This window comes from Cetorhinus maximus, chromosome 1 (assembly GCF_964194155.1).
Source record: "Cetorhinus maximus chromosome 1, sCetMax3.hap1.1, whole genome shotgun sequence".
In the NCBI taxonomy this organism is placed as follows: domain Eukaryota; kingdom Metazoa; phylum Chordata; class Chondrichthyes; order Lamniformes; family Cetorhinidae; genus Cetorhinus; species Cetorhinus maximus.
In genome coordinates, this window is record NC_135879.1 from 30,024,400 (window position 1) to 30,052,247 (window position 27,848).

Below are 27,848 nucleotides of genomic sequence, written 5' to 3' on the forward strand. Positions count from 1 at the left end.
GAGATGCTAATGCCCTCTGTGACTGCAACAATCACATTCCAAAGAAATGCACCAATCCCCTCTGCATTTCTAAGGCAGGGCTCTGGCCAATGGAGATGATATGTCTGTAAAGGACAAAAGGGACCCTCACTTCTCTATTAAGCACCTCAATATTCCAGGCTTGGAAAATACATCTTCTGTCCAACACCTAGGAGAAGAAGTTGGAGGAATGTCACATGACCTCCCCCAAGCTGCTAGAACCTGTAATCTTGTTCTGTGGAACTGAACCCAGGCAGTCTACCATTTTATCATCCAACAGGTAGCAGCAGGAAGAGCTCTGATCGGGTGATCTACACTGTGAACTACTGGAACCATAAGACCTTAAGACATAGGAGCAGAAGTTAGGCCATTCGGCCCATCGAGTCTGCTCCGCCATTCAATCATGGCTGATAAGTTTCTCAATCCCATTCTCCCGCCTTCTCCCCGTAATCTTTGGATAACCATTAGAACTTCTGTATCTACTGAAACATTGGAACTTCTGCATCTGCGCCTTCAAGACTAATTCATCTCTATGTGCCTTCTCCCATCGTGGAAGTCATCACTTCTGGAAAGGCGGATCACCCTGCAACAGTTTCACCCTGCTAACCTCTGAAGGAATACACCATTGGACTTTTGATTCTGGACTCTGGACTCACGTGAAACCATAACTCTAATTTTTTATCATGGCGGAAGATGCAAGGCCCCTTTCCCACGTTTTGTGTGTAAAATAAACCAACCCTTTTATTTTACCTTATCTTGAGTTTGCTGTGGGGTTATTAATAGAGGATTGGATCATTCCAAACTGAAGGGTTGGGGAAAAAAACACCACCACTTATAAAAGGGCGAAATCAAAAATCAAAAACACCTTTCTGTTTACAGACTGCTAGTGAGAGGAGAAACCAGGGCTGTTTAAATTAATCCCCCTTCAGTCCGTGACAAAACTTTAAAAATGTAGTAGAACATTTCTAAAAGTTCTGAAAGTTTCTAATAATGGCTGATATCAACATAAAAAAGGCAGATGGTACTGGGGGAGGTGGCAAACAGTTACTGCGATCTACTGAATCTGGTTTGATTACCTTCAGGATTTCACGGAGTTATTCATGCTAAATTGGTACACTCTTTTTAATGTTTTCTTGTCTCATTTAGGAGGTTGCGGACAGGATGTAGGGAGGGAGGGGCGCACAAATAGGAGTCATGGTATACATAAGTTGCATACAACAGTATGGGCCAAACATATAGAATAGTTGGTATCCTCCCTTTCCATATGTTGGTATAATTATTACATATATGAAAATGGCTCATCTTTGGTGCCTGCATCAAATAGTAACCTCTTCATCTGCGTAACTTGCCATCAATCAAGTTATTCATATGAAACCAACATGCTGTGATATCAGAAATCAGTACATACAGCACGCAACATGCTCATCTCTATGAAATGTTTTCCTATTTTAGGGAAGCATGTTTTTTTTCTGTTTCATGGAGATTGTATTATAATTGACTGCAGAAAAAGAGCTGAGAAAAAACTTCTCAGAGGGACATCAGTGGAACCAGTCTGCAACCCATACAGTAATATTCTTCACATCTTAATTAACATAACTCCATATAATCTGTCATGAAACTAACATTTTTTCATTATATTATCGTGGTTTATTATAAAGTAGGTTTATGGGTGTGAGTGTAGATGGTTTGGTTTTGTCTGTGTGATTTAATTGAATTAGAGTCAGATAGACTGCAAGCTTGAAATTATCAAAAGAAATTAGGGGTAAAAGGCATTTGAAATGCTAATGAGTAAACATGGATGAGGGCAGCATGTAGGGTGTGAAGGAAAGTGAAGGAGTTGTTTAGGTTTCAAAGGGATGATAGGATGTTAACAACGAACAAGATAAGCAAGGCCAAGCACTATGTTTATTTTTTCCAAAGGCACTGAGCATATTGGCAACATGAAAGATTTTTATGTTATGGGAATAATAAGTTTCCAATGAGATATAGGACAATGGAATTTACAGATTAAAGAGAGAGAAACATATTTAAAGAAGAATGGAAAGCTATTTTGGAAGGCCATGGAAGATCTAAAAAGGCCATGTAAACAGCCTTAGGGAAGCCTCCAGCCTCTTTTGCAGAAGTCCGCTGTGTCCAGTAACCAAAGGTGGAGGAAAGCCTTTGGAGTTCCACTGTCGAATGGGTGCAGTGGTAAACTTGCTGGCTTGCTTATCTAAATTTAAAATCTATTTTGGACTGTCGCCTTAATGGGGGTGTGGGAGTCAAGTTAATTAGGGATTTTGGGATTTGTTGTAGTATTAAATAACAGCTGTCTTGTGTATGTGCTTGAAATCTTTTCTTTTGTTAATAAATGTATTAATTTAGTTTTTAAAAATCTCTAAAGATGTTAGTGGACTCATTACTTGGGAATTCAGTGCACAAATCTTCTTGTAATAAATAGAAATTGCAAAATCATTTGAACCATAGAAAAATTACATGTAGAAAGAGGCCATTGAGCCCATCATGCCTGTGCTGGCCAGAAAAAGATGACAAAGAAACTAGCCACACATTTTAATCCCAATTTCCAGCACCTGGTCCGTAGCCTTGCAGGTTATGTGATAGCGTGGTCAAGTTTCCCTGGTGGACTTGGTCCATCTGGCACACATCACCTGCCACGTCATAACAAATCTTTCTAATTTCAGTTTCAGTTTGTAGTTAATACCTGCCACAAACCAAATATTCAAGAGTAAGCCATAAGACACAATTTCTAGCCAACTCACAGTAACGACCATACTTTACCATATTGAAAGTAAGTTAATCTGTCAACCCTCTCTTATACAATTTAACTTGTATCTCAATATTCTTCATTGAGTGCCCCAGTACTGCTGAATTATTTTCGTGCATTATTTTTAACAAATCTATAGATAATTTCATTTTTAGATGATACAAGTTGAAGTTTCACAAAATGGTGGTGACAGTGAGCATCTAGCCAAGGCTTATACTTATCCCCCTTTAATATTTTAAATGTAACTTTCCACACTTCCCTTTGGACATCCCATAATAATGGACATCATTAAGATGGGCATAGTGATTTGCTCTCAGGCATCTGTCAACACAAGAAGCTCGACAGTACCTCACACAGTCCACCTTAATGAGCAGCTGCTACAAACCACATTTTTTCCTCTCTTGGCCTCTACTGCATGGCTTTTCCTTAAGCTCAGATCATGGTATCTATCACATAGGGAACCTGTGTTTTACCATTCCACAGCACAGCATGTAAGACCATCAAAGCAACACCCTATCATGCTGCTCTGAGACTCCTCTCTTTCGTTCCCTCAATCTTTTTTTGTTAATTTTCCAAGCTAGCCAAGCAACTGCAACAAGGGTTTTCTGTTTTCTGCTTTTTACTTAAACAGTCAGAAAAGGGATAATAAAAGAGCCAGTGTTTACAGCATGTATGAGATTTTTGGCTGCCCTTTGATTAAAAAAAGCCAAGCAATTAAAGACAATGCTGACTGTTTTCTACATCAAAAATAGTCCAAAATTAGTAATTTTTAAAATTTAGTAAAACTATGGCAATAGGTCAAAAAACTAGAGCCAGAAATTGAACCTTGAATCTTGGAAGTTATGACAGTTAATCAGTTGGGCCATTAATGTAAGCTCGCAGTGGGAATGTGTTTTGGCACAAAACGTATAAATCTTTTTGTGAAGAATAAAATACAAGACAACGATACCACAGGAGACAAGGTACAAAATGAGTCAAAATTAACTTTTCAATGGGAATTTATTATTTTATGTTTTGTAGGCATCCATATTTATGAATGCTGCCACGTTTTGCAGTTTTTAGAAGATTACTTAATTGAAAAAATTCTTTAATAGTTCTGGATACGTGGGAAGTTGGAAATATTTCAGCATATAATAAGAAACAATTGCCAGGACTATTCACACAACTGCTCTGTGCATTCTCTTTAGGCATGATTCAAGGGTGAATATTGCCAAAAAGAATATGATGGGGGAAGACTTTGAGGGTTTGCCAGTTAGGTAGTAGCTGGGTAATTAACCTTTTTCCTCCCAGTCAACAGTAAAGCTGATAAAAATAATATATAAACAAAACATCTTAGTGTCTTTGAAGTAGCAAAGTGTCTCAAGGCACTGCACAGACGCGTTATCAAACAAGGTCTGACATCAAGCTATATAGGGACATGCTAGAACAGGTGACCATAATAGGCTTGATCAAAGGGGTAGATTTTAAGGAGTGTCATGAAGGAAGAGAAAGAGGTACAGAGGTGGATAACTTTAAGGAGGGATACCAATGGCAGCTAAAGCATGGCTGCCAATGATGGGTTGAAGGAGATCAGGGATACACAAGAGGCCAGGGTTGCAGGAACATAGAGTTGTGGAGCTGAAGGAGGTTACAAAGATATGGAGGAGCAAAGTCATGGAGGGATTTGAATACAAGGATAAACATTTTCAACTCGAGGTGCTGCTGGACCGGGAGACAATGTAGATCACTGGGCATCGGGGTGCTGGATGAATGGGACTTGGTGTAAGTTAGGATATGGAGCCAGAGTTTCGGATGAGCTGAAATTTAATGAGGGATGGAAGATGGTAGGCTGACTAGCATTTATATTGGAGAACTATTTCCTGAAGAACACCTCTCGTGTAACAATGTTGTCAGAAGCAGTACTGCCACTGAGGCACCATCTAAATAACCTAATTTGTTAGTGTGCACAGTCCCAACTGGCAGCTTCATTCACATTGCCAATCTGCCAACAAGGACTGACTGCCCTGTAATGTAAATACAGAGTAAGGTCCACCTCCCCCATGTCTGATTAATGCGATAAGAGTGCTCTGTATCTTTATCTCTGAATGCTGAAACAGTTATTTACATAGTGGACATACTATTCTATCTCGCTTTAATATGCTTGAAAAACAGTTTATTCTAAATCTTTGAATAATTTGCAAATGCAAGATCTTTGGAACAACAAAGGAAACTGACATTTTAACAAAATTCCATTGTAAACACAACGAAGTATACTTTCTTCAGTATATTAGATTATTTACTAAACTAACAAGGTTTAGGAAAATTATAAGGCAAAATCCACGAAAAAGTTAACAATTTAATGTAAAACCTAGGAGAAAAAAGGTTCGGCAATTTCAAAATCTTTAATTTTGGGAAAGTTCCCCCAGTAGCTCAAATGGAAAATGGCCACTGTTGAACAGAGCCATGTAGACTCGGAAAGTCACAAAGTAGATCTATTCAGAGTTAGCTGATCTCATCAATAACGTCAGTACAAGTATTGTAGATCAACCATTATTCCGGCTGCTTATTCCTACTTTATCACTTGTCATTGTCACTTCACTATTTGTAGGGCCTTGCCATGCACAAACTGGCTGTTGGGTTTCCCACATTACAACAGCAATTATACTTCAAAAGCACTGCAATGTGCTTTGGGACCTCCCTGGGTCAAGAAAGGTGCTGTGTAAATGCCAGCCTTTCTTTTCTTTCTTATTTATCGACTTTGCTGGATGAGGAAAGGATAGCCTCTAATGCCTGCCATATAGCCAAGAAGCCTGTTGTCACTCAACAGCCTGGGGTCCCACATAAAGAATGATTGATTGAGTTCTCTCCTGGAAGGATGTCATCATCCACAGAACTCCACCCAGCATGATTCAGTGGAAGGGGAGAAAACTGAAGGGTGATTATGAAAAGAAAAATCTAAATTTGCTTCATGTTGCACTTGCTTGAAGAACCCAAATATAATTCATATTACTTTTTTAAAAATTATTATTCAAAAAAGGATACAATTTATAAAGATTTATGCACCAGTTTATTCAGCCTAGGAATTTCTGTAAACATTTCAGTTTCTACCAAGCAACATCAACACTTTGATCTATAACTGCACTTCCTCCACTGGTTCCTGCAGAAAGTACAACATTTCCTATCACAGGAATCCGGAAAATCAGAAACTTAGATCAATAGTTTCATTGAGCAAAATTCGCCTTTTTTAAAAATAAAACTGTTCTGCTGCATTTCAATCATCTGCTGAAATCAGTGAAATCAGAACTGGCTCCTTAAATGAAATGCTGGAACCAAACAGAACAGCAAGTGATTTCAAATAAGAAGTCACAGCCTCAAAGTAACCAAAGGTTTAGCTTGCAGCAGCTGGATCTGCTGTCTACAGGGAGCTCAATGATCATACGAAGCATCTTCAGCACCTGTCATTTTCTCCACAACGTAGCGGAGCACAGCAGTTGTCATTTTTTGTTCTGGGGAAATATTTTTCACACTTTAAAAAATAATAATCTTTTAAGAATTTCCTTCGGTTGCACAGCTAGAAGCTGTTCAGTTTGTTTCTACTATGGGTAATCTGTAATAAAAATAAATTGCTGCCCTGAATGCCATCCAAAACTTTTGAGAAATTGCATGCATCATTCTACTATTTGCATTTTACGAGGAAGCATAAAAGAGCGCCTTTTAATGCTATTGAGTCTGGTGAAAGCAATACGTAAGCAAGAGGCCCCTAATCTCTACACACTACTCACCCTTATTTCTTTTGCAATCTGCCATCACTATTTTTGTAGGTACATGATTGGAGACTGTTTTATAGGTACGAATGTACAGTGCATATCTGCAAGTTTCATCTCTGTACATATACACCAACCAAAGAATACTGAGACATAATGAGGCTGTGGAGCACAATGCACACATGAGCAAGCCTAATGATCACATCATCACACGTTAGCACATCTTGATTCACGCAAGTAGACTCCCAGAATCGGCCCTGTGCACTTAATAGACAGATCCAGGAGAAACTGCATCAGACAGCAGCACGTAAACCATGGGCCTCTATTTGCATCAGGTAGCAGGAGGCTGTGTCATTTACATTGAAGATTGTTGTCGATGGCAGGAGTATTATGCGCCTGCTGTCAACTGTACCTTTTCAGTGAAAAAAAAAAGGCCAACCAGTATCAAAATTGGCCTGTCACAATCCTCCCACTTTTAGGTCAAAATCTTAGGTATTTCCATAACCTTTTACTAAAGCTATGACTATCCTCTGCGATAAGGTTAAAAATTTGAAATCAGCTATTAAAAATGTAATCAGCTGAGGCTTCCAGGCACAGTTCACAGCTGCAACAAAATTGAGCTAATACAGTTTGTTGGGAGCTTACACCAGGCTTTCTTTACACAAAGTTTTGAACTGTTTATTGCTGAAAGGTTAGGTTTCAGCTGCAGACTACAGCCTTGCTCCTTCTTTTCTGGAGTGGCAATGCTGTCATTCTTTTCACTAACAAAACGTCAGAAGCGTTTCAAGGCAGATAGAAGTCAATTTATATACAGAAGGCAACTGAAGTTAAGCACATACAAGAGTGCCAATAATGCACTTACCTCCACTGTTTCAGTATTAGAGTATCTTGTCAGGCTCTGTTGTGTAGGATTTAAGATAGTGATCTGCACAAAAGAATTTGGTTTCCGATCACGAGCTGTAGCCACCAGTTCCTTGCATGCTGGTACAAAATGCAGAAAAGAATTGTAAGCTTGGCTTTCTAAAAGAAAAATCAGGAAAAAAAAACCTCACCACAGCACAGATTAGGTTTAGCCCCAGCAGAGCACTCTGCTGTAGAGAGGAACTCTCCAACTAAAGGAAGTCCTTGGAAGCAAAGCTTATTGAAGGAAGTCACATGTCAAAGCTTGTTTGGAGACTTTTCCATAACCTATACCATCCTTAATTTGATTTCCTGCCAATATTTTACTGCCAAATGTTCTTCAGTTGTCTGATCTGCGTGTGCACACATTACAGTGTATCACTGTGTTAATTCACTACCCATGTTTTATCAGGAAACAACTCACTTCACAATCTGTTACCCCAAACTATCCACTATGATTTTAAGCAGCAACAACAAAACATATTTTTTCAACAGAATTGAATAGTTTCTCCATACAGAAAACCTGCTTGTCTTTCCCACACTGCCTTTCACTCAGTGCTGTTACATATACAGGAATGGTTATACAACTTGTCATTAGCAAACAGCATAATAAAATCATTCACAACTCTCAAAGGACTGTGCATAGTGTATTTTTTTAACGATTCACAGAAACAAGAGCTTCACCAATTTAAAAGCAAGTTAATGAGACAGGAAACATTTTGGAAAACCGACTTGGCTGGTTACAAGCTGGTGCAGATCAATCTACTTAATGCATTTGCCAGAAGGAATGTAGTTCAGGAAATGAAATTTGTGCTTCAGTGTACCTTAAACAGAATTCTCCAGGAGCACTGTTAAAATAACATTGCACAGTAATCGAACACATATCAGTGAAATGCAATATCTGGGGAAAGGAACATGAAGGATTAAGAAGCAGAAATACTGCTTACTGATAATACCCAATAAGTTCATTAAAATCTATGTGGCAATATTAAAAATTATGGACATTTAGCATAATTTCCTTACACTTATATCGCTAACATTTCATCTATAATGAAGTAATCATAGCAACGTTCTCCCAGCACTGCCCTCCCCTTCCCCCTCCATACCCTGAACGTTATCACCATCATCCTCCCCTTAGTTTATTGGTCAATAATAAGGATGTAATTTTCTTTTAAAGAATGAAGCTTCATAATAAATTAAGCATGTTTTTTTTATCATTGTCACTGTAATTCCCTGGTTCCTTTTCATGTCACACTTAATTTGAAGGCATTTTCTATATTGTTTTTGTTCTGTGGCAGGTTTGTCCACATAGAAAATGGATCAATTGTTTCTAACAAAAAATTATTATCAGGTTGTGGGTGTTGCTGGTAAGGCCAGCATTTATTGCCCTAGAAGATGATGGTGATGGCCTCATTCTTGAACATTTTATTCTCATTTGTTAAAACTGAGAGGCTTACTAGGCTGCGACAGAGGCCATTTAAGATTGGAGTTCATGAACTGGAGTTCCATAAAGGCAATACAGGGTTTCCCTAAATACCAGTGAACCACTTGTTTTTTTATGACACAATCGGACAGCTTCATGATCAACAGCTTTTTAACTCCAGATTTGAAAAAAAAACAGCATTCTAATTTCTATTCAGGACTGACTTAACAAATGCAAATACATTTTTAGGGCAGTTAATGAAAAATCATGCTTTTTTACAAAACAGAAACTATTTGCAGGAAATTTTATTAACTCTTTAAAAACTTTAGGGAAGACACACATTTATCAGAGAAGTGTATTCATGTTCCCTTTTATTATTGGCAATAAAAATTATGGCTTCATTAGTGAGGAAATAAGCTCGCTCACCCTTTGCTTCATCTAAAATGAGGTTCAAGGAAAACAGAAGCAATAGCAAACTGAATTTGGGTAAAAGTACTTCATTTTTGTGAAGCAATGGTTACCTAAGTTGTGTATTTGACTCTGACACTGTGAAAGTTGGCCTTACCCATAACATTTCACTATATCCCAACAACTTTTGATCCTCAGTGAGCAGAACCATCATGGTCAGTAGTGAGGAAGAGCAGAGAAAGTAGCAAGGCTGGTTTCATAAACTATTTTGGCATCTGTCACAAATGCCCCCCTCAACTCTGGCAAATCTGGCAAAGTCTGACACCTCCTTGTTTAAATCAATAGTATTAGTCCAGATTTTTTTCTTGACTTGGGGGGGGCGTGGTGGTGGGTGGTGGGGAAGGGGCTGTTGACAGTAAACCGCCAACATTCGTGGTCATTACCCCTCTGCAGCTGACCGTAACTTCAGGATGCACAGAAATCCTGAAGTTACAGTCTGTCACTCAGGGTTCCAACACAAGCTGCACGGTGGACAACACCCCCCCCCCCCCACCGCCCCAAGAGTCAGCAATCACTGAACCAGCGAGGACTTCAACTTTGCTGCTCCCGCATGACTGTTAGAAACTTTGTAAGAAGTTAAACTTCGTTCAGTGAGGTGTAAATCGTCTTTTAGCAGTGATGTGATTAATAAAATTAGATCAACAACAGAACTTGTCCTGAAAAAATAATTTTATGTTTGTGGAATGTTATTACATGATTAATTAGAAGATTTCTCTAAGCTAATTTTTTTAATAATAACCTTTTTTAAAACTGTTTCTCAGAATATTTTACCTTCACCTTTATCTCTGACTCAACCTTTAATTTGGTTCATTCAAAAAAAACCTGATTTTTATTGCTTTAATATTTCCTGTCTTTGAAAATCCTTTGGTGCTAGGATAGCCTCGTCATCACTGCTGTTCCATGCTATGGATGCCCAGTAAAGAACATTACAATTAGTTGCAGTACCACTGCTTGACACTGGGGGTGAAATTCTCACCAGAGAGATTGCTAAATTACTTTGTGATCAGCGGCAAGCGCCCTTGCCACTGACTACAAACTCCAGGCTGATGTATTAGCCTTGGCTCGCTCTTAGCTGAATCAGAAGATCATTGGTTCAAGGCCCACTTGAGCAGAAAACGTTGGCTGAAACGGAGGGAGTGCTGCACTGTTGAAAATGCCATTTTTCCAATGAGATGACAGACAGAGGCCCTACCTGGTCTGTCTGGTGAACAAAAAAGATCCCATTCCAGTTTACAAAGAAGAGCAGGGAAATGTTTCCTCTAGGCTGCACAGGTGATCAGCCACGCAACAGTCCAGAACATACCACAGAGCGAAGCTAACCGACTGCTCATAGACAATGCTCCCTTTAAGACGCAACTTGCACTGCCATGCAGCAATCTTAAAGAAAGCATGCAGTGTGACAAACAAGCGGTGCACAAGAAGCGAAAATTAGAGGATACATTGAAGCAGGGTGGCCAGTAATAAGAAATCAGTGTACGTTTGGCAGTAAATCAGGAGAATCAGGAATGCAGCAAACAGAGAAAAGGCTTAGTATAATCTGGCAAGATTCAACAGGTATTGAAAAAGGGTAACTTTGGAAATATCATGAGAAGTACTAAGGCCAATGCTATGTACCTCATGAGATAAGAACTGGAATAGGGTCCTGGACTGCCCCAGCACACTTAACCTTATGCTCTTGAATATTGATCCGGTAGTCAATCTACATGTGTAAACTCAGGCCAAGAGTGGTAGCAAGCTACTAAATTGTGGGAGGTGCAGTAACTAAGACAAATTCTGTCAACAGACATGCATGTATGGATAACAATCAGAAGCAGCAATACAGGCTAATTCCTAACTCCGCAGTTCACTGTCACTGAGGCCAACTGTTCAACCCCCATTGCCACCCTGGCTGATTCAGTTCAATCAAACTTGGAACTTTCCAGTATATGCACAATTGAAAGTATTTCACCATAATTTGAAACAGACATCTTTAGTCAATATGTCTTTACTATATTTTTGGCAGTCATTTACTCTAGATATTGTTGGCTTCTGTGTTTCAGACTAGTCTCGTGGGTGACTCCTTATTTCCCTTGTCATTTAGAACAGTCCTATGCACACCTTTGCTTTGGATCCTCTGCTCACCTTCCTCACTTATGATGAAGTTGAGCAACCAAGTCGGGACAGCTAGAGCAAAAAAATTGGTTTGCAAAAGAAATAAGTTTCAATGATAAGAGTGCTCAATCAAATTTGTAAATGAATCAATTTTTCATTGATGTCACTGATGAGGAAAAGTAAATTTAAATCAGTTTATTCTGAAGTTTGATTTGAATGTTTTCCCCTGGATTATCCAAACCACACACATCCGTTGCGTCCAAAGAACACAAGGCTCCATGCTATTTAACAATAAAAATAGTTCATTAAGTAAATATGCATCAGAGTACTCTCCAAGTTCAGTACAGAAAACTGTGACAAAGAAAACTGAAACTAAAAAAGTTTTTTAAAAAAACATTATGTCTAAAAGAAGAAAAAGCAGTGTGGTGACAAACCTAGCTTCACAAAAGACTTGTTTAGTGCATGCCTTACAATGCATTGGATGGGATATGTAGAAACCTAATATGCTTCTGGGACAGCGGTAAACATCTAAGTGGAACCAATTTAAATGACAGCTGGAGACTTACTGACCATATTTTCCACTCAAAGGATGATTATGGTTCATATTACCAGTGGCTGTCTTGATTACTCAAGCTTTCTGTAGCCAATATTAAAAGCAATAAAGTCATTAACTTTTTTTCCACTGCACTTTAATTTGTATTTTGCTAGCAGCCAAGAGTGTGCATGGATACATTGCAATTCCATTCACGTGCATTTTTCATCATAAGAGCTGAATTATAAATTTACAGCCACTCATCATTTCTTTATGTTTGTTGGCAACTAGGTGAGGCAGCACAAGATTTGCACTTGATGATCAAAATGACTGGCATTTTAGCCATGCCCTATACACACCCTTTTCAGAATCATTAAAAAATCTCAATGGGGATGAGGGCAGTAATTATTCAAAAAGGTTGATATTAACAACTGAAAATTGCATTCACCTTACCACCTACCTCCCTCTGGAACTGTATAAAAAAGAATCAACTTGTTAAAGAGCCAAAGTTCCTTGCATTTACCTCACTTCTTTTGTTATGAGCTACAGCAGTGATGCAATCCCTTTTTGCACCAGAACAAAGCTTTTCCATAACTTGTCATCATGTCAGCTCAAAATAACTTTGTTAATTTTATATTCTTTCTCGGTGCCAGCACAGGTGCTTTACTCTTGGAAATGTCATGTGTGGGTGGAGAAGGGAAACTGGAATTAAATGAAAACTACTGGGAAGGTAAGGGAAAAATTTGTTGACACCACATTTAAGTAACTTCATAATTTATATTTATTTGAAAAAATATAAAACACTGCATAAAGAGTAAGTTTGCCCTGAAGTGTTAATTGTGTTACGTAACAATGGGCGGAGTTACAGTACCACTCAGGATTGCAATAGTAAAGAAAGGGCATGAAATAAGGAAAACAATTTGCTGTTGAGTTAAGGACTGTTTTCTTTTCAAAATGCAATATTCTCTCGTATTATCTCCTTCTGTCTCCACCAAGACATTTATTCTTATTAGGGGTGGCCATCACTGTGGCGCACAGCAGATAAATGATGGTTGGTATACCATAGAACATTGGAACATCTTCATGAATATTCAAATACTGTGCCTAATGGATGTAGCGATAATGGTGCAGAAATATAAAAAAATTACTCTTGAATGCAAAGCACCACAGTTAATAGCAATCTGTGTTATTCAGCAGTAGTTAAATGCTATGGAAGTCGCATTATTGTGCCTGACCTATAGAAATAAATGCATTGTACTAATAAGATGAAAACACAGCAGCTGGCTGGTAGACTTTTAATAGACAGCGGATGTGATGGATTAAGAAGCAGCTAGATTAACAGAGCAGGCTGCTTCTAACATAGCTGCAGCTATTTAACAGGCCTCTTTACAAGGCAAGGTGCCAGTCATCTTTTGCTGTGGCCCACTCCATCTTCAAAAAAAATTCTTTGAAATCATACCATTAGCTTCTTCTTAAAAAGATTTTAGTAATAGACTCATTACAAGTTGATTTCTGTGCAACAGAAACACACTTATGCATTTAAACACGGTATAATTAACTGGAGTAGAATACTTAGTACAGGGGTATTAGGCATAAGAGTCAGGAGCTAACTCCTGTATGCCTGAAACACTTCTTAATTATTTAGAATTTTAAGGGGCTTTAGGTGACTACTAGGATGTCTGCAAAACTGCCTTTACCAATTTGACAGCACAAATAACACAGATATAGATAGGGTGCAACACAATGAGCCTTTCGTTGGTCTTTTTTGCACTTATTTTCCGCCTGGCATTTGTGCACACAGGGGCTAATTTCTCCCCCACTGACAGACTATTAAAGCTATGAAAATATAAGAAGCTCTGGTTTTCACTGATTTTAATTTTACTTTCAGGAAATTTATTTTTTTTGTTAACCCATGCAACATGCAGTTCTTTAACTAAAGTTTATGTACATGTTATTTTAATTACTTTAAATGAGAAAGTCATGTGCATATATTAAATAGAATTTTCAATATAATGCATTTGTATAATGCCTTTCGTTCAGTAACAACAACAACTTGGATTTATACAGTGCCTTGAACGTAACAAAACCAAAATATGGCAAGCACTTCACAGGAGTGTTATCAAACAAAATTTGATGCAGAGCCACATACGAAGATATTAAGGTAGACAACCAAAAGCTTAGCAAAGAGGTAGATTTAAAAGGACTGCTGCCAGAGCCTGAGGCCTCAGCAGCTAAAGGCATGTCCATCAATGGTAGAGCAATTAAAATCGGGGATGAGCAAGAGGCCAGAATTGGAGGAGCACAAATACTCAGAGGGCTGTAGGCCTGGAGGAAGTTACAAAAATACTTGTATGAATAAGAGTTTCAATGGCAGATGAGGTAAGGCAGGGACAGAGCCATACAACATTAAGGAGGTGGAATAGGTGGTCTTAGTAATGAAATGATTAAGTGGTTGAAAATTCATCACCGGGTCAAATATGGCACCATGGTTGAGAATAGTCTGGTCTAGCTCATAACAGTTGTCAGGAAAAGGGATGGAGTCAGTGGCTAAAGAATAGAGTTTGTGATGGGCACCAAAAGCAAAGACTTCAGTCTTACCAATATTTAGTTGGAGGAAATTTCTGCTCATCCAGTACTGGATGTCAAACAAGCAGTCAAACAATTTAGAGACAATGGAGAGATCGAGAGAGGTGATGCTGTGGTAGAGCTGGGTTTCGACACCATACGCATGGAAACTGACGCTGTGTTTTCCAATGATGTCTGCAGGGGTGGCATGTAGAGGGGAAATAGGATGGGGCCAAAGCAGATTCTTGGGGCACCTGAGGGGATGGTGCCTGTTATCATGTGAAAAGCATATCAATGAGCTCAACACAATGTGTTACTTTCAGGAATTTATTAATGTAAACAAGTACACCACATCTCATCTCAATACCTCAAGGAAAATGTAAAATAGCTCCTGACGTCACAGGTATTGGGCCTTATTGGTCTAAGAATTGTATAACTTACAAATGCATAGAATATTTTATCTGATACTTCATGCAAGTATAACGATGAAGTCTCATTGTGACATTTGCTAAGACATGCTAGATAAAAGCAACATAAGGGGCTGAATTTTATGCTCCCCGTCAGCAGGTATGAAGGCAGCGGGACATATAAAATCTAGCAGGTGTCTCCCATTACCTACCCGTCTGCCACTGACCCATTTTTTTTTTACAGGAGTAGGAGAAACGTCAGGCTGCCCTCTCACCCTTAGGCCAATTGAGGCCCTTAAGTAGCTAATTAACAGCCACTTAACAGCCCCATCCCACCTCTGCTGGTATTTTACCAGCGGCAGGGGGAAGCCCACGCCATGCGGGAAGCCGAGCAGCTTTAGCTGTGCAGGCTGGTGTTGGGCAAGTGGGGAAACCTCCTTTGCAGGTCCCCTGGGCCCATCGGAGGCCCCCCTCTGCCAAGGTTATCCACCCCTTTAACCCCCTCCCTGGACCCTTGAACCTACCCACCCCCACCTTCTCATCGAGACCCCTGATCCCAGACTTAGCTGGGTTCCTCGGCGCGATGGGACTGCCTGTAGTGCCAGCTGTGGCCACTCCCAGCTGGCTGTGCTGGGACTACAGAGCTGCCGGCCTTCCGATTGGCCAGCAGCTTACAAAGGCGAGACTTTCTCCCGAGAAAGGGTTGGAAGTCTCGCCTTAAAGCATCTGACTTTTTAGTGGGAGGGCGGAGCCTGCAGCACCCTGTAAAATCCAGCTCAAGCATGCTGCAATTGTGTGCACTATTGAAAATATTTCAGAGTAATAATTCATCTTTGCAGGGAGTTTAATTGAGACATTTCATTAAAACTTTCAATAAAAATTGAAGGCAGATTTGAACGTATCACATACAGTACTATCTGCGCCTTGAGACATTAAGACATTTTGGTTTTTGAACTTACCAAGACTAAACTCCAGCTTTGGTTCAAATGGAACTTTGCCAGCACCTATAGATTAAAGAGAACTGATTAACAAAGTATTTTCTTTTTCCACAGTTAAGAAAACCATATGTTCGTATACTGGGTATACTGGGTAAATGTATGCATCATATTGTGAAACCCCTGTCATCTTTATCTTGTTTCTTCCTGCCTTCACTAACAAAGCTGCAGTAAGGAGGCAATTTTTCTTTTAAGGATTTCTGACAAAAAATCAATAAGGTGAAAAGCCCCTTATGACAAAAGCAGAAAATTCTTTAGCTTGTGCATCACTTGCAAAAGTATATCTAACTTATACATGATTTTCTTCCCACCACCACCTAATTTTGTTTATTTATCTTACATGTTAAGAGGGGGAACACAGTCTAATAGCAGAATAAAACCAATTCAACAGCTAACCCCAATTTAAAAAATACCTCATTTCATATTTCACTCTAAATAACATATTTTGATTAAAAAATATTAAAATAAATAGTGGAAATTGATGGTGCAATATTAGAGCTGCGAAGCTTCACTTTAATGGGTCTCACCAGAACACGTGATCTGCCCATGGTGAAAGATACAACGAGTCCATTGTCCCTGTCCTCAGACCAGAGGCTGTTACAAAGCAAGAATCAAAGACCAGAGAAAGACCAGAGATGACAACATAGGTGGTCCCTCTCTCCTGTCTAATGTCCAGAGGAATAAGCCTAGAGCAGACATGCCAACTCTTGTGAAATGATCAAGAGAGATGTGAATTCTGAGTCAAATTTAGCCTGTCAATAATCTTGCAAGACAGCACAAAAAACTTTGGATTTGTAACAATCTTTTTGTGGATGTGCATCCAATCTTGGACTGCACAGGTATATTTACTCTAGGCAGCTGACTGCAGAGTAAATCCAAAGTCTGTCGAAACACATAGCTTTATCAAGTTTGGAACCTGAGTGAAGCTGCCTCTCACAGGGATTTCCACCTTGTGCCGTTATATGACTGCCTGAAACTCTTACCAAAACTGCAATGCCAACGCAGATTCAAGCTCACTGGGTGATGTGCTTGTAGACAGGCGCTGCCTCTCACTCTGCGAGTTGAGTCCTCATCTTCTTCTGTTCAGCTCTCAGAATGCTGGCTGCTAGTTTTGACTTCAGTAGCTTACCACAAGGAGCACAGGCAAACAATATGCTCTGACCATCAAACTGAGAGCTCCTTTTCCCTCCCCCATTCTTTCCTTCCTCTGACACTACAGGCTTTAAATATCCTAACTCACCAAACCTGAGTTCTATTTTTTCATGTATTGCATCTAGACTGCTACTCCAATCCCAATTCTTGTTAGTGCTGTGGACATTCCTCCTATCCAAAGTGTCTCAATGTTATGTGTAAAGCAATCACTTATTCTCTATATTGACAGTGACTGGGGAGGGAGGAGTTAGTTCCTACACAATGTATATGCTTGCAAGAAAGAAAGTTGCAGGGCTTTGGGGAAATTTGAAGGAAGTGCTGCAAATTGGATAGCCATAGCCATAATCATACTCTAATAAGAGGCAGGATTTCTAAACTTTTTTGTAAAGCATTTTCAGATGTAGTAATAGAAGTTTCATAAAGAGCTCTGACCTGTTACAGAATAAATAAGCCACAAATGAGGCTTATAAACTAACTGTCAATATATATTAGTTTATGCTCAAAAAGAATAGAAAGCCATGATTTTTATAGCAAATCTCTTGATTTTTAAGAATTTGGCTCATGATTTATGAGGTAGTGGGGTTGGCATGCCTGCAAGAGGAAGAGAAATTATGCAGCTATCACTTCCAAAACAAAAAATGATTTATGAGAATGTGTGCTACCAGATAAAGTTTTATAGATGCAACAAAACACTTACTGCAGAGTGAACCTGTAAACATTTTTGAACAAACTACACAATGTAAATCAACACAATGATAAAACTGAAGTGAACTTCAATTATACAAGGCTTTTTTCCAATGTTAGCCTTAGACAGCAAGGAGGGGGTTAATTATTCTAAAATAAACACCTATTAAAATGTTCTTGTTTTAGCAATGTTTCCAAGCAGGTGTTATTGTTGAAACAAGTTACGCGTTTTTTTAAAAAGTGTGCTACTGTTATGATACAATGATAAATAGCATGATCATACCACTCGTACAATTCAAGTTACATAAGCCAAACTTCAACTTTAAGACATATTTTTTAAAAAGCAAAAATAATTGTATGTAAGTTCATTCATTCCATTTTGTTTAATCAAAAAGAACCTTGATGAATGACTATAATATTATAATTATCAATTTAATTTTAATCAGATCACTAATCACACCATAAATGTAGCCTTAAGGCCTAAAAATGATTTAAACCATTTGAAATCACAGAGTTTCATGCATTGTAAATCTTACTTATCAGTGGAGATGGTATCTCTGGTAGAGGGAGAATCTGATGGGTTCCATCTGGGCTTGTATTCGCTTTGATTTCCATGATGAGTTGCTGGAGGTATGCAATTCTCCTTTGCAAACCTTCAGAGTTTGCTTCTCGGAGTGCTGCAATCCAATCTCCACAGTCTGACTTTGAGACGGCTTCAAGATAAATCTCTGGCTCTCCACTCTGAAATGCTGCACTCAGAAAATCATTTAACACCTTCAGTAATCACGAATTTCACAAAGAAAGTGACAGGATTGATGCAATTATAGTGCGTAGCATTAGCCATCCATCTTCCCTGCCAGCATTTCAAATGCCTAATACACCTCTGAAAGCTACCTCTGCTGTTTTTACATTGTGCACTTTCTCACAGTCGCACAGCAGTTCCCTAAAGCAATTAATACAATACAAAACTAGGTGGCAGAATTATCAAGAAAAAGGACTCTGCACCAGCAGCTTCTGTTCTGCTGGAATCAGTAGTGCCCATTTTCTTAGAATCCAATGAACTGCGAGACAGAATTCTGGCAGAAAGTCTGCGGGGATTGACTAAGGTGAATGTGCCCATTTTCTCAGCAATAAAAGCTATATTTTATGCTTGGTTAACCTTCCATGCTTACCAGTGTGGCACTCATAAGTTTCTGATCATGATATGGCATGACACAACTTTCATGAACAGCCAACATATCATATGGGAGCATTACAAACATTTTTGCAACCAGAGGAATTGACAGAACAGGATATCACACTTGGTTAATGGTAAGACAGCCATATAACTCATGCACCTGCCTTCCTATGCTTACACATCCAAATAAGTGGACAAAGGACATGCTACTTCTGTTTCTGAAGATGCAGAAGGAATTTGGAGTCTGATCGCTCAGTCATTTTTAGATGGGTATGAGCATACAAACATACGAATGTGCACAGGACCATACAAAATAAGCGGGGCAGGCTATTTGGCCATTTGATCCTTCTCCACTATTTGCTAAGGTCATGGCTGATCTGATTGTGGTCTCAACTCTACTTTCCTGCTGAGCCCCTGTACCCTTTGACTGCCTTGTCAATCAAGAATCTATCCAGCTCTGTCTTAAAAATATTCAATGACCCTGCCTCCACCGCTCTCCGGGGAAGAGAATTCCACAGACTAATGACCTTCAGAGAAAAAATTTTCCCCATCTACATCTTAAATGGGAGACACCTTATTTTTAAACTGTGTCCCCTATCATTCCTGTCTTTCCCACAAGGAGAAACATCCTTTCAGCATCCACCCTGTCAAGCCCCCTCAGGATCTTACATGTTTCAATAAGATCACCTCTCATTTTTCTAAACTCAAATGGATACAGGCTCAATGTGTCCAATCTTTCCTCATAAGATAACCCCTTCATAATAGGAAATCAATACACCCCACACCATCACCCTAGAAATATGAACCATCAGTGGTCCAGAACCTGAATTATCACATCACAAGTTTATTGAGAGGCTTGGCCTGACCAATCAAAATAGCACCTGCACATCAATGCAGTTTGCAACAAATCACTAACAGCACTGCATTTGTGAATAAACTTCAGTCTCAAACTCTACCAATAATTCCTGGAACTGTAACCTTCATAAAATTAAACTCTACTGCAATGCACTTTTGTAGGTTAGGAAGCTTGTTCAATTGACACTCATTTAACAATTATATAAAGTGCACCATACACTTGTACAGCTCTCTGCTTAACTCAAAGACAAGCACACTGGAGGTCATTTTAACCTAATCCACCTGGTGTGAAGCAGCCAGGAGTGAATCTGTCCCCAATTTTATACCCTGCCTGATGTTACTTTCCACACAGGGGGCTGAATTTTGCCATTGGCGAGCAGGGGGCGGGGCCCACTCGCCGACGTGCAAAATGATGCGGGATGACGTCGGGGGGAACCCCTGACGTCATCGCATCCCATTTAAATCTTCAGGAAGGCAGGGGCACAGCAAAATCAGCTGCGGGCCCGCCGACCTGTCAATGGCCAATTGAGGCCATTGACAGGATCATTAAAACAATTAAAGGACCTGCCCGTCCAACCTTAAGGTCGGTGGGTCGGCCAGGAGCCCCAGTGGGGAATAGAAAACACATGAAACCTCATCCAACGGCAGGAAGAGGTTTCATGTAGGGATTATAAAAGTTTAATAAAGTTTTAGTGAAATTTATGAACTTGTCCCATCTCATGTCACATGGGGGGGGGACATGTTAAGGATTTTTTTTTCTCTATTTTTAATGTTTTCACAACTGTCAGCGACCTCCCTGAGGCAGCACTTAGTCTCAGGGAGATGTGCGCTCTTTCGTGCGCATGCACTCTCGTATTTGGGGAATCCCACCCCCCCCCCCCCCCCCCCCGCACAGGAAGCGCATGGCGGGGCCCGCTTCTCTGGCGGGGATCAGCTCCCCACCCGCCGGAGATTGGGTTGGGCCCGCCCACCCGGTAGGCAGAAAATTCTGCCCAGGGAATCTAAAATGCACCTCCAATCTGATCCCATGAGTTTCCCACCAGGCAGATTAGGATAAAATGATCCACAATGAGTTCACTATTGCATCTGTGACTATCTTTGAGCTTGTAGGCAGGCGTGGCTTGTTAAACTGTGCTGTTTGAAATTTACTTATATACTGTAATTTATTGAAATATCATTTACAGTGCCAAGGATGAAAGCATTGCATTTTGCATTTGTATTTTTGGACTTAAGATATCAGTGCCAGAAAATGACACACAATTAACAATTTTAATTAGATGCTTCTGAAGAGAGAATGAATTTAAAGATATGTATAGAAGGTGGCTTCTATTTTTCATTTCATCAATCCACTCATCCTTATGACTTCTCTGAACAAGATGATCAATTTAATAGCAAATTATGTTTATTATGGTGTTATGGCAAAATTTCTTTAAACCCGTTGAGATTGTCTCAAACACATGTCATATTGGACCTTTAAGAGCCAACAGAGAATTTCTTGAATTCAAACTAAAGTCCCAAAGTTTCCCAGTTTCTTCAATAATGTCTATTCACATGTTCATTGATTTGGATACTGTTTAAATCTAACTTCACCTGGATAAGAGTTGAGTGAGGGAAGGATGTATGATATGTTAATTCATAAGGCTTGGGGTAAATATTACACAAGGGGCTGGATTTCCATCAGGATGGTAGGAAGGTCAAGTCGGGAAACTCCCTGACTCTCCTTTAAAAGAGTCCCACCTGCCAAGTTTTCATTCCGTGGAGCTGGGGGTGAGATGGAATTGGGCAGATGACCAGGCCAGAAGACTAGAACACCCACCTCTGTTTCCTGGGACATTGTCAGTCCCTCAACCCTCAACCCACCCTCACTACCCCAACCACTCCATACCCCCTCATTTCTCCCTTGCCCCCATGCATCCTCCATACCCATTCACCTACTATCTGCTATAGGCAGACCTCAGGATGTCTTTGAAATGGTCAATAAAAAAAAAACTTCCAACAATCTAATCTCATTTAAACACACTGTACTGAAAAAAAACCTCTTTAAAAAGAGCTGTTCCAAAGAAATTAAATCCCCTCAAGTGGTCAATCTCCTGTATCAACAAACATCTATTTCACTAACTACACCAATGACAGCTAATCCTTTAGTAGTCTCTTTAAACTGTTAATATGTTTATACAGCTCCCTGCTGAGATAAGTAGTTCTTGGCCTGTTGAAATTCAGCCAAGCATTCATGATGGGCTCAGCCATAATAACAAATGCTCAGAAATGTAAACAATGAAGTCCAATAAAATTGAAAAACCAGGTGCCCTTTTTTCTGAGCTACACAAGATGCCCTGTCAATTAAAGCAGTCCAGTAGCTGGTGGTGGATTTTATTTCTTTAAGTGAAAGCTTCAGTTTTTAATATTTTAAAAGGACTGGGCATTTAAATCACTTCAGACTATTACACTAGAGATTCCAATCACTACAGTAAAAATGCATCCAACTTATAATACCACATCTAACTATTGAAACTAAAAGAACAACTTTTTAAAAATATTTCAAAGCCTGTCAATCAAAGAATTCCAGGAGCAAGTAGCTGTTTCTTTTTTTGGTTCCCCACTTGGGTCTGAGGTTCTACTATGGTTCATGTCTCCTCAGTGAACCATGCAAACTTACTAAAGGGACCTGACTCCACTAAAATTGTGGGGGTTTTAAACTGCCCACCGCTGCAATGGAAACGACAAGGGTGGGAGAGCTGTGTGCAGGCAGGCTACCCGCACCCTTATCCTTTGCCAGTGAAAACTCTCGGAAACAGGAATGGGGATGGGAATCCTGAAATCAAGTCCCACCTGCCATTTTTAAAGAGCTGCAGTGAAAATCTGGGCCAAAGTGTCTCTGTACAGTTTCTAACTTGGTGCCTCAATTTTTAAAATCAATGTTTGATGTGATTTTCAGCAAATGTATTTTGATCTTATTGTCGTGGTAGAATAGCAGATAAATCCAGAGACCTGTACTGTCAAGTACCTTAATACCTTATACATTTTAATTGTTATGATCCTCGATCAGACCACCAAGTTTCTGGTATGATCTGGATCAGGACCAATAACTTTTTTGTTTAAAGTAGATAAAGGTTGAGATCCCAGGTACTTACTCAGAGAATAAAGCCACAAGACTCTATGGTTTTTGAACAAACTAAATAAGCCTTATGATACATAGCCAGAAAACTAAAATAATTTACAATACCTATCTTATACTCTAACATTCAGAATCAACATGAGCTACATATGAATTAAAAGGCAAGCTGCAGTTGAACACACACCACACTGCACAATAAATGGCAGATGGGACCAAGGCAGATCCACGGATTTCTCAGTAACCCACCCAGATGTAACCAGTGAGAGTTATACAATCTCATTAAAAATCTGTCTCCCTCATGAGGGATTCCAAACATTTTTCACTTTCAAAGATCAAGTCTCTGAATTCCCTCAAAGTTGCTCCAACTTAGACTGTCTCAACAACTGTCCACCTCCCACGGTTTCAATCTCATCTCCCAAGACGACATTCCCCTGGATTCCCAAGTCTGCACACCAAACCCCAAAAATTGTGCATGGCTTCAATCCATTCAACTTTTCATTCCATCATTCTAACTGTATTTGATCTCTGATTCCAGAATGCATTACATTGCATGCCATCCTATCTCATCCACCATTTTTTCTCTTCAGCCTAGAGATAAATGCAGTAGGAAATTGGTTGTACTTCTTTTATTGCAGAGGCCTGGGAATGCCACAAGCCATGATCATGACCTGCAATGTTGGCCCTACTCTTGAACAGATCCTTTCCTTTGTTGGAAAGCTCATGATATATCAGAGCATTACGTCAACTGCCTTTTCTCAATTATTTACAATCAAAACCATCATTTCAAATGAATATTTTTTTCATACATGTTAGCGATGTGAGAAACAATGGCATTGATAGCCCTAGCTGCCCTGAGGTGGTGGTGAGGTCTCTCATGGTGATGGTACCCCCACAATAGTGCTAAGTTTGGAACCATAGGATATTGACTCCACAATGATGGAAGAAAGCAGCACACATCCATGTCAGGGTGGTGCATGGCACAGAGGGGAACTTGAAAGTGGTGACATTCCTAAGATTTTGCTGCTCATGTCCTTTTTTGTAGTCAAGATCGAAAGGTTGGTAGGTGATGTTCAAGTTGTGCTTGCTGACGTGTTGTGCAGATAGAACACACTATAGCCAGAGAGGATTCTGATTCCAGTGATGGAGGTACTAATCAAGGGAACCATTATGTCTTGGATGGTGTAAAACTTCAGGTGTTGCTGCAGCTGTGCCCATCCAGACAAATGGTGAGTATTCCATCACAATCATGACTTGGTTTTTCAAGATCAGAAGATGAGCCACTCAATACAGGGTATTCATCGTCGGTCCTAGTTTTGTAGGCAGTATTGATATAGCTGATCCAGTTAAGCAGCTGGTTCATGGTCATCTCCGGGTGTTGATAGCGGGGTTTAATGATGATAGTATTGCTGAGGGGCAGGGATGCTGTTTGGGCCATTTCTTGTTGGAACTGGTCATAACCTGATGCTTGCATGATGCAAAAGTTACCTGCCACTCATCATTCCAAGGCTGGACCACTTAAAATGATTCTGTAAACAAAATGAATTAAAAATTCCTCTGCCAGACCCCTCTCAAAATGTCTTGGATATGAAATAATGAATTTTAGGTGTAAGTAATTTTAGGCACGGACCAAATTCAGCTTTGCTTGCCTGATTCCTTGCATGCATTATCCTATTAAACTAGATCAAAGTCTAGTATCTCCCTCCCAACTGTCTTATATTCTGTTAATTGTTCAAGTTTTATTTTCCATTTTCGGTCTAACGTGTAGACTACCAACAATTTCCCACATATGAATGACATCTTAATCTTTGAAGCAATCATGAAACAACTACAGGCATTTATAAGGTTTCATAAAGGTAGGAAAACATTTAATAATCATATAACCTTTTCACCAGCATGATGCACACTCCATGAGGAACTGAAAGGTACATAAATTATGAAAGCTTGACATCTGAAAAAACATAGGCACTGGTTTTATATATTTTTTTTTTTGTTTTTTCCTTTTCCCACCTATTTCTATTATTATTTTTACAATTTATTTCCATATTGTTTTATCCCCACCTTTTAGCCTATTTCAATCCTCTCCCCCCACCCCACCCCCACTAGGGCTATCTGTCACTTGCTCGTCCTGCTTTCTACCCTTAATGTCACCATTAGCACATCCTTTAGCTAATATCACCACCGTCAACACCCCTTTGTCCTTTTGTTTATGACACCTTTGGCAATCTCTCCTTTGGCCCACCTATCAATGGCCCTCTATCCAACTTCACCTGTCCAAACCCCCTTAAATAGCTTATATTTCACATTTCTATTTCTCTTTAGTTCTGATGAAGAGTCATACGGACTCGAAACGTTAATTGTCTTCCTCTCCACAGATGCTGTCAGACCTACTGAGTTTTTCCAGCTATTTTTGTTTTTGTTTCAGATTTCCAGCATCCGCAGTATTTTGCTTTTATCTTACTGCAAAGTACTTTCCTGACGTTAGCTGAATCGCAAGCTTGAAACAGTGGGTGGATTTTAATGTAGGCGACAGGGGTCCACCTGGAGAGCCGACAACAGCCCCATGACGCCTCATTTTGGGAAGAGGCCCATCTCATTAAGTGCCAATTAGGCATTTAACTGGGCAACAGCGGGCCTTCCCCGGGATCAAGGACCTGGGGGGAGGAGATGCCGCCCACAGAGAGCTGCTGTGCAGTCAGAGGCTGGCAGCAACTTATTGTTCACCAGTACCACCGAAAAGGTGGTGGCAGCTGCCAGTAATGTACCCGCCTGAGACCCAGGATCGCCAAGGGACCCAGGCCACAGGTGAGTGATGGCGGGAAGGGGATCACAGGGGAGGTGGAGGCATGGGGGTCAACATCAAGGGCAGAAGGGTGGCTTTCAGCGGGCCCCCTCCTTCCTAATGCCAGGTCTCTAATCAGGCGCCGAGTGTCTTTGAATGACACTCCACCACCTGGAAGCTCACAAGCAACCCCAACAAGGTCACTTTTTGGGCTTCCTGCGCAGTGAGTTCCCCGCCTGCTGCTGGATGAATACCAGCAGGGGTGGAATGAGGCCCTTTAGTGGACATTAATCGCCCACTTAAGGGCCTCAATTGGCAGCGGCGGGACGGAAAGGCCATCCACCAGCCTTCAGATTTAATCGGTGCAGAGGCGGGAAGATGGCAGGGTCCCCACTCAGCACCCTCCCACCTGATTAAATGCCCCCCCGTCACCAAACTCACCACAGGGGAGGGTATTAAATTCTGCCCAAACTGTTCAAATTTTTTCAAATTTCCCACTTGCAGGTCATTCTTCAAAGGCGAATGCCACCAACTAGAAAGCTGTTACCAGTCCTCATCTAAAAAGGAAACAGCTCCAAATAAAGAAACATAGAACAGGAGTAGGCTATTTAGCCACCCGAGTCTGTTCTAAAATTCAATTAGATCATGGCTGGTCCATTCACCTGCCTTGGTTCCATATTCCTCAATACCTTTGTGTAACTGAATTGTATCAATCTTGGTTTTGAAATTTTCAATTGACCTAGCTTGGGAATGGTTGGGGTTGGGAGGTTGAAGGCAGCAGGTAGCATCGTACCTAAATGGTCCTAGGTCTAATTTTAAGATAATGCAACTTTCTTCTAAACTATATAGTTTATAGAAACTATAGTTTCCCTCTACATACCCTACCAAATCCTTTAAATATCTTAAACATCTCAAAAAGATCACCCATAACCTTCTATACTCAAGGGAATGCAAAATTAGTCTAAGCAACCTGTCCTCACAATTTAATGCTTTCACCATGCTGATGAATCCAAAATCCCCTTCTAAGGCCAATATATCCTTTCTGATTTGCAGCACTCAGAACTGAACTCAGTACCCCAGATGCAGGGCATTCCACGGAGAATGCACCAGGGAAGAGTTATCCTCTAAGCCAGTGTGATGCCAGGTATGTAGGCCGTACGTCCCAACTACTGGTGAATCGTATCAAACAGCTTGTCCCTTCGGCTATTTGCACCAGGCAGAGTACTGATTGTAATCAACCAGCCTGTGCTTGAAAAACTCAGAACATAATATCCAACATTAGATATGATGCCTTAATTTGACAACACTTACTGGACAATACTGAGTATGTTAAGAATTACACGAACAACCAATTTAAGATTATCAGTCGGGCTCGCAATGTGGCTCACTTACATTTGCTACATATATTCATGCGCAGGGACCTGTCCTCTGCAAGCAGAAAGAACATGTCAGACATTGTGCCTTTTTCAATTAAACAAAAGCATGGGGGACAACTGTCCCCTGGTGCACTCTCCATGGCAAGCCTTGACCAATCAGATTCCACTTGTCAACCAATCAGTGCCCTTTTCTCATGCAGTATATATTGTTGTTCCTTTTGAAATTTAGTATTCTTGCATCTGTCCTGATGCATGCAAGATGAAAAGCTTCAACAGCATGTCTCTTTTCTCAGCAATAAAAAGACCTTAGTCAGAAGTAGTCTATGACTCGATACTTCTGTAAAATCTAAACTTTTTGGTGTAATTTCCATTTCACAATTTCACTTTAAACCGATTTTGAGTACAAATGTTATTTTCATTTTAAGAGACTAGGATGAATTCTACATTGATCACCTTCTGCCAAGTCATGATCCCTTAATGGAAACTATTCCATTTTGCTGCAGTGCATCATCTTCATCTCCACCGGGTAATTTATTGGACAATGCAAATCGTGTTTTAGTTTTGGTTCTTCAAAGAAACGTTTTTTTCATCTCTTTTGCAAGTCTAAGCAACAGCCATCCTTTTCAACATCAACAACTTACTCTTATATAACACCTTTAACGCAGCAATTATCAATATAAAGTTTTGACACTGAGCCACATAAAGGAGATATCAGGACAGATGACCAAAAGCTTGATCAAAGAGGTAGATTTTAAAGAGCATTTTAAACATCCTGGGCGATACCATTAACCAGAAACTGAACTG

The 27,848-nt window shown here is 40.0% G+C and overlaps 1 protein-coding gene across 4 annotated transcripts in view; it reads right to left on the bottom strand.

The window, feature by feature from the left end:
* inpp4b (inositol polyphosphate-4-phosphatase type II B) overlaps positions 1–27,848 on the bottom strand; it is a 915,802-nt gene that overhangs the window by 480,221 nt on the left and 407,733 nt on the right. For all 4 annotated transcript variants that reach the window (XM_078539235.1, XM_078539226.1, XM_078539244.1 and 1 more), the window contains 3 exons: positions 18,279–18,491; positions 15,871–15,915; positions 7,388–7,506 (listed from right to left, as the gene is read on the bottom strand). In XM_078539235.1, coding sequence (XP_078395361.1) covers positions 7,388–7,506; positions 15,871–15,915; positions 18,279–18,491 — 377 coding nt within the window. The remainder of the gene's footprint in view (positions 1–7,387; positions 7,507–15,870; positions 15,916–18,278; positions 18,492–27,848) is intronic.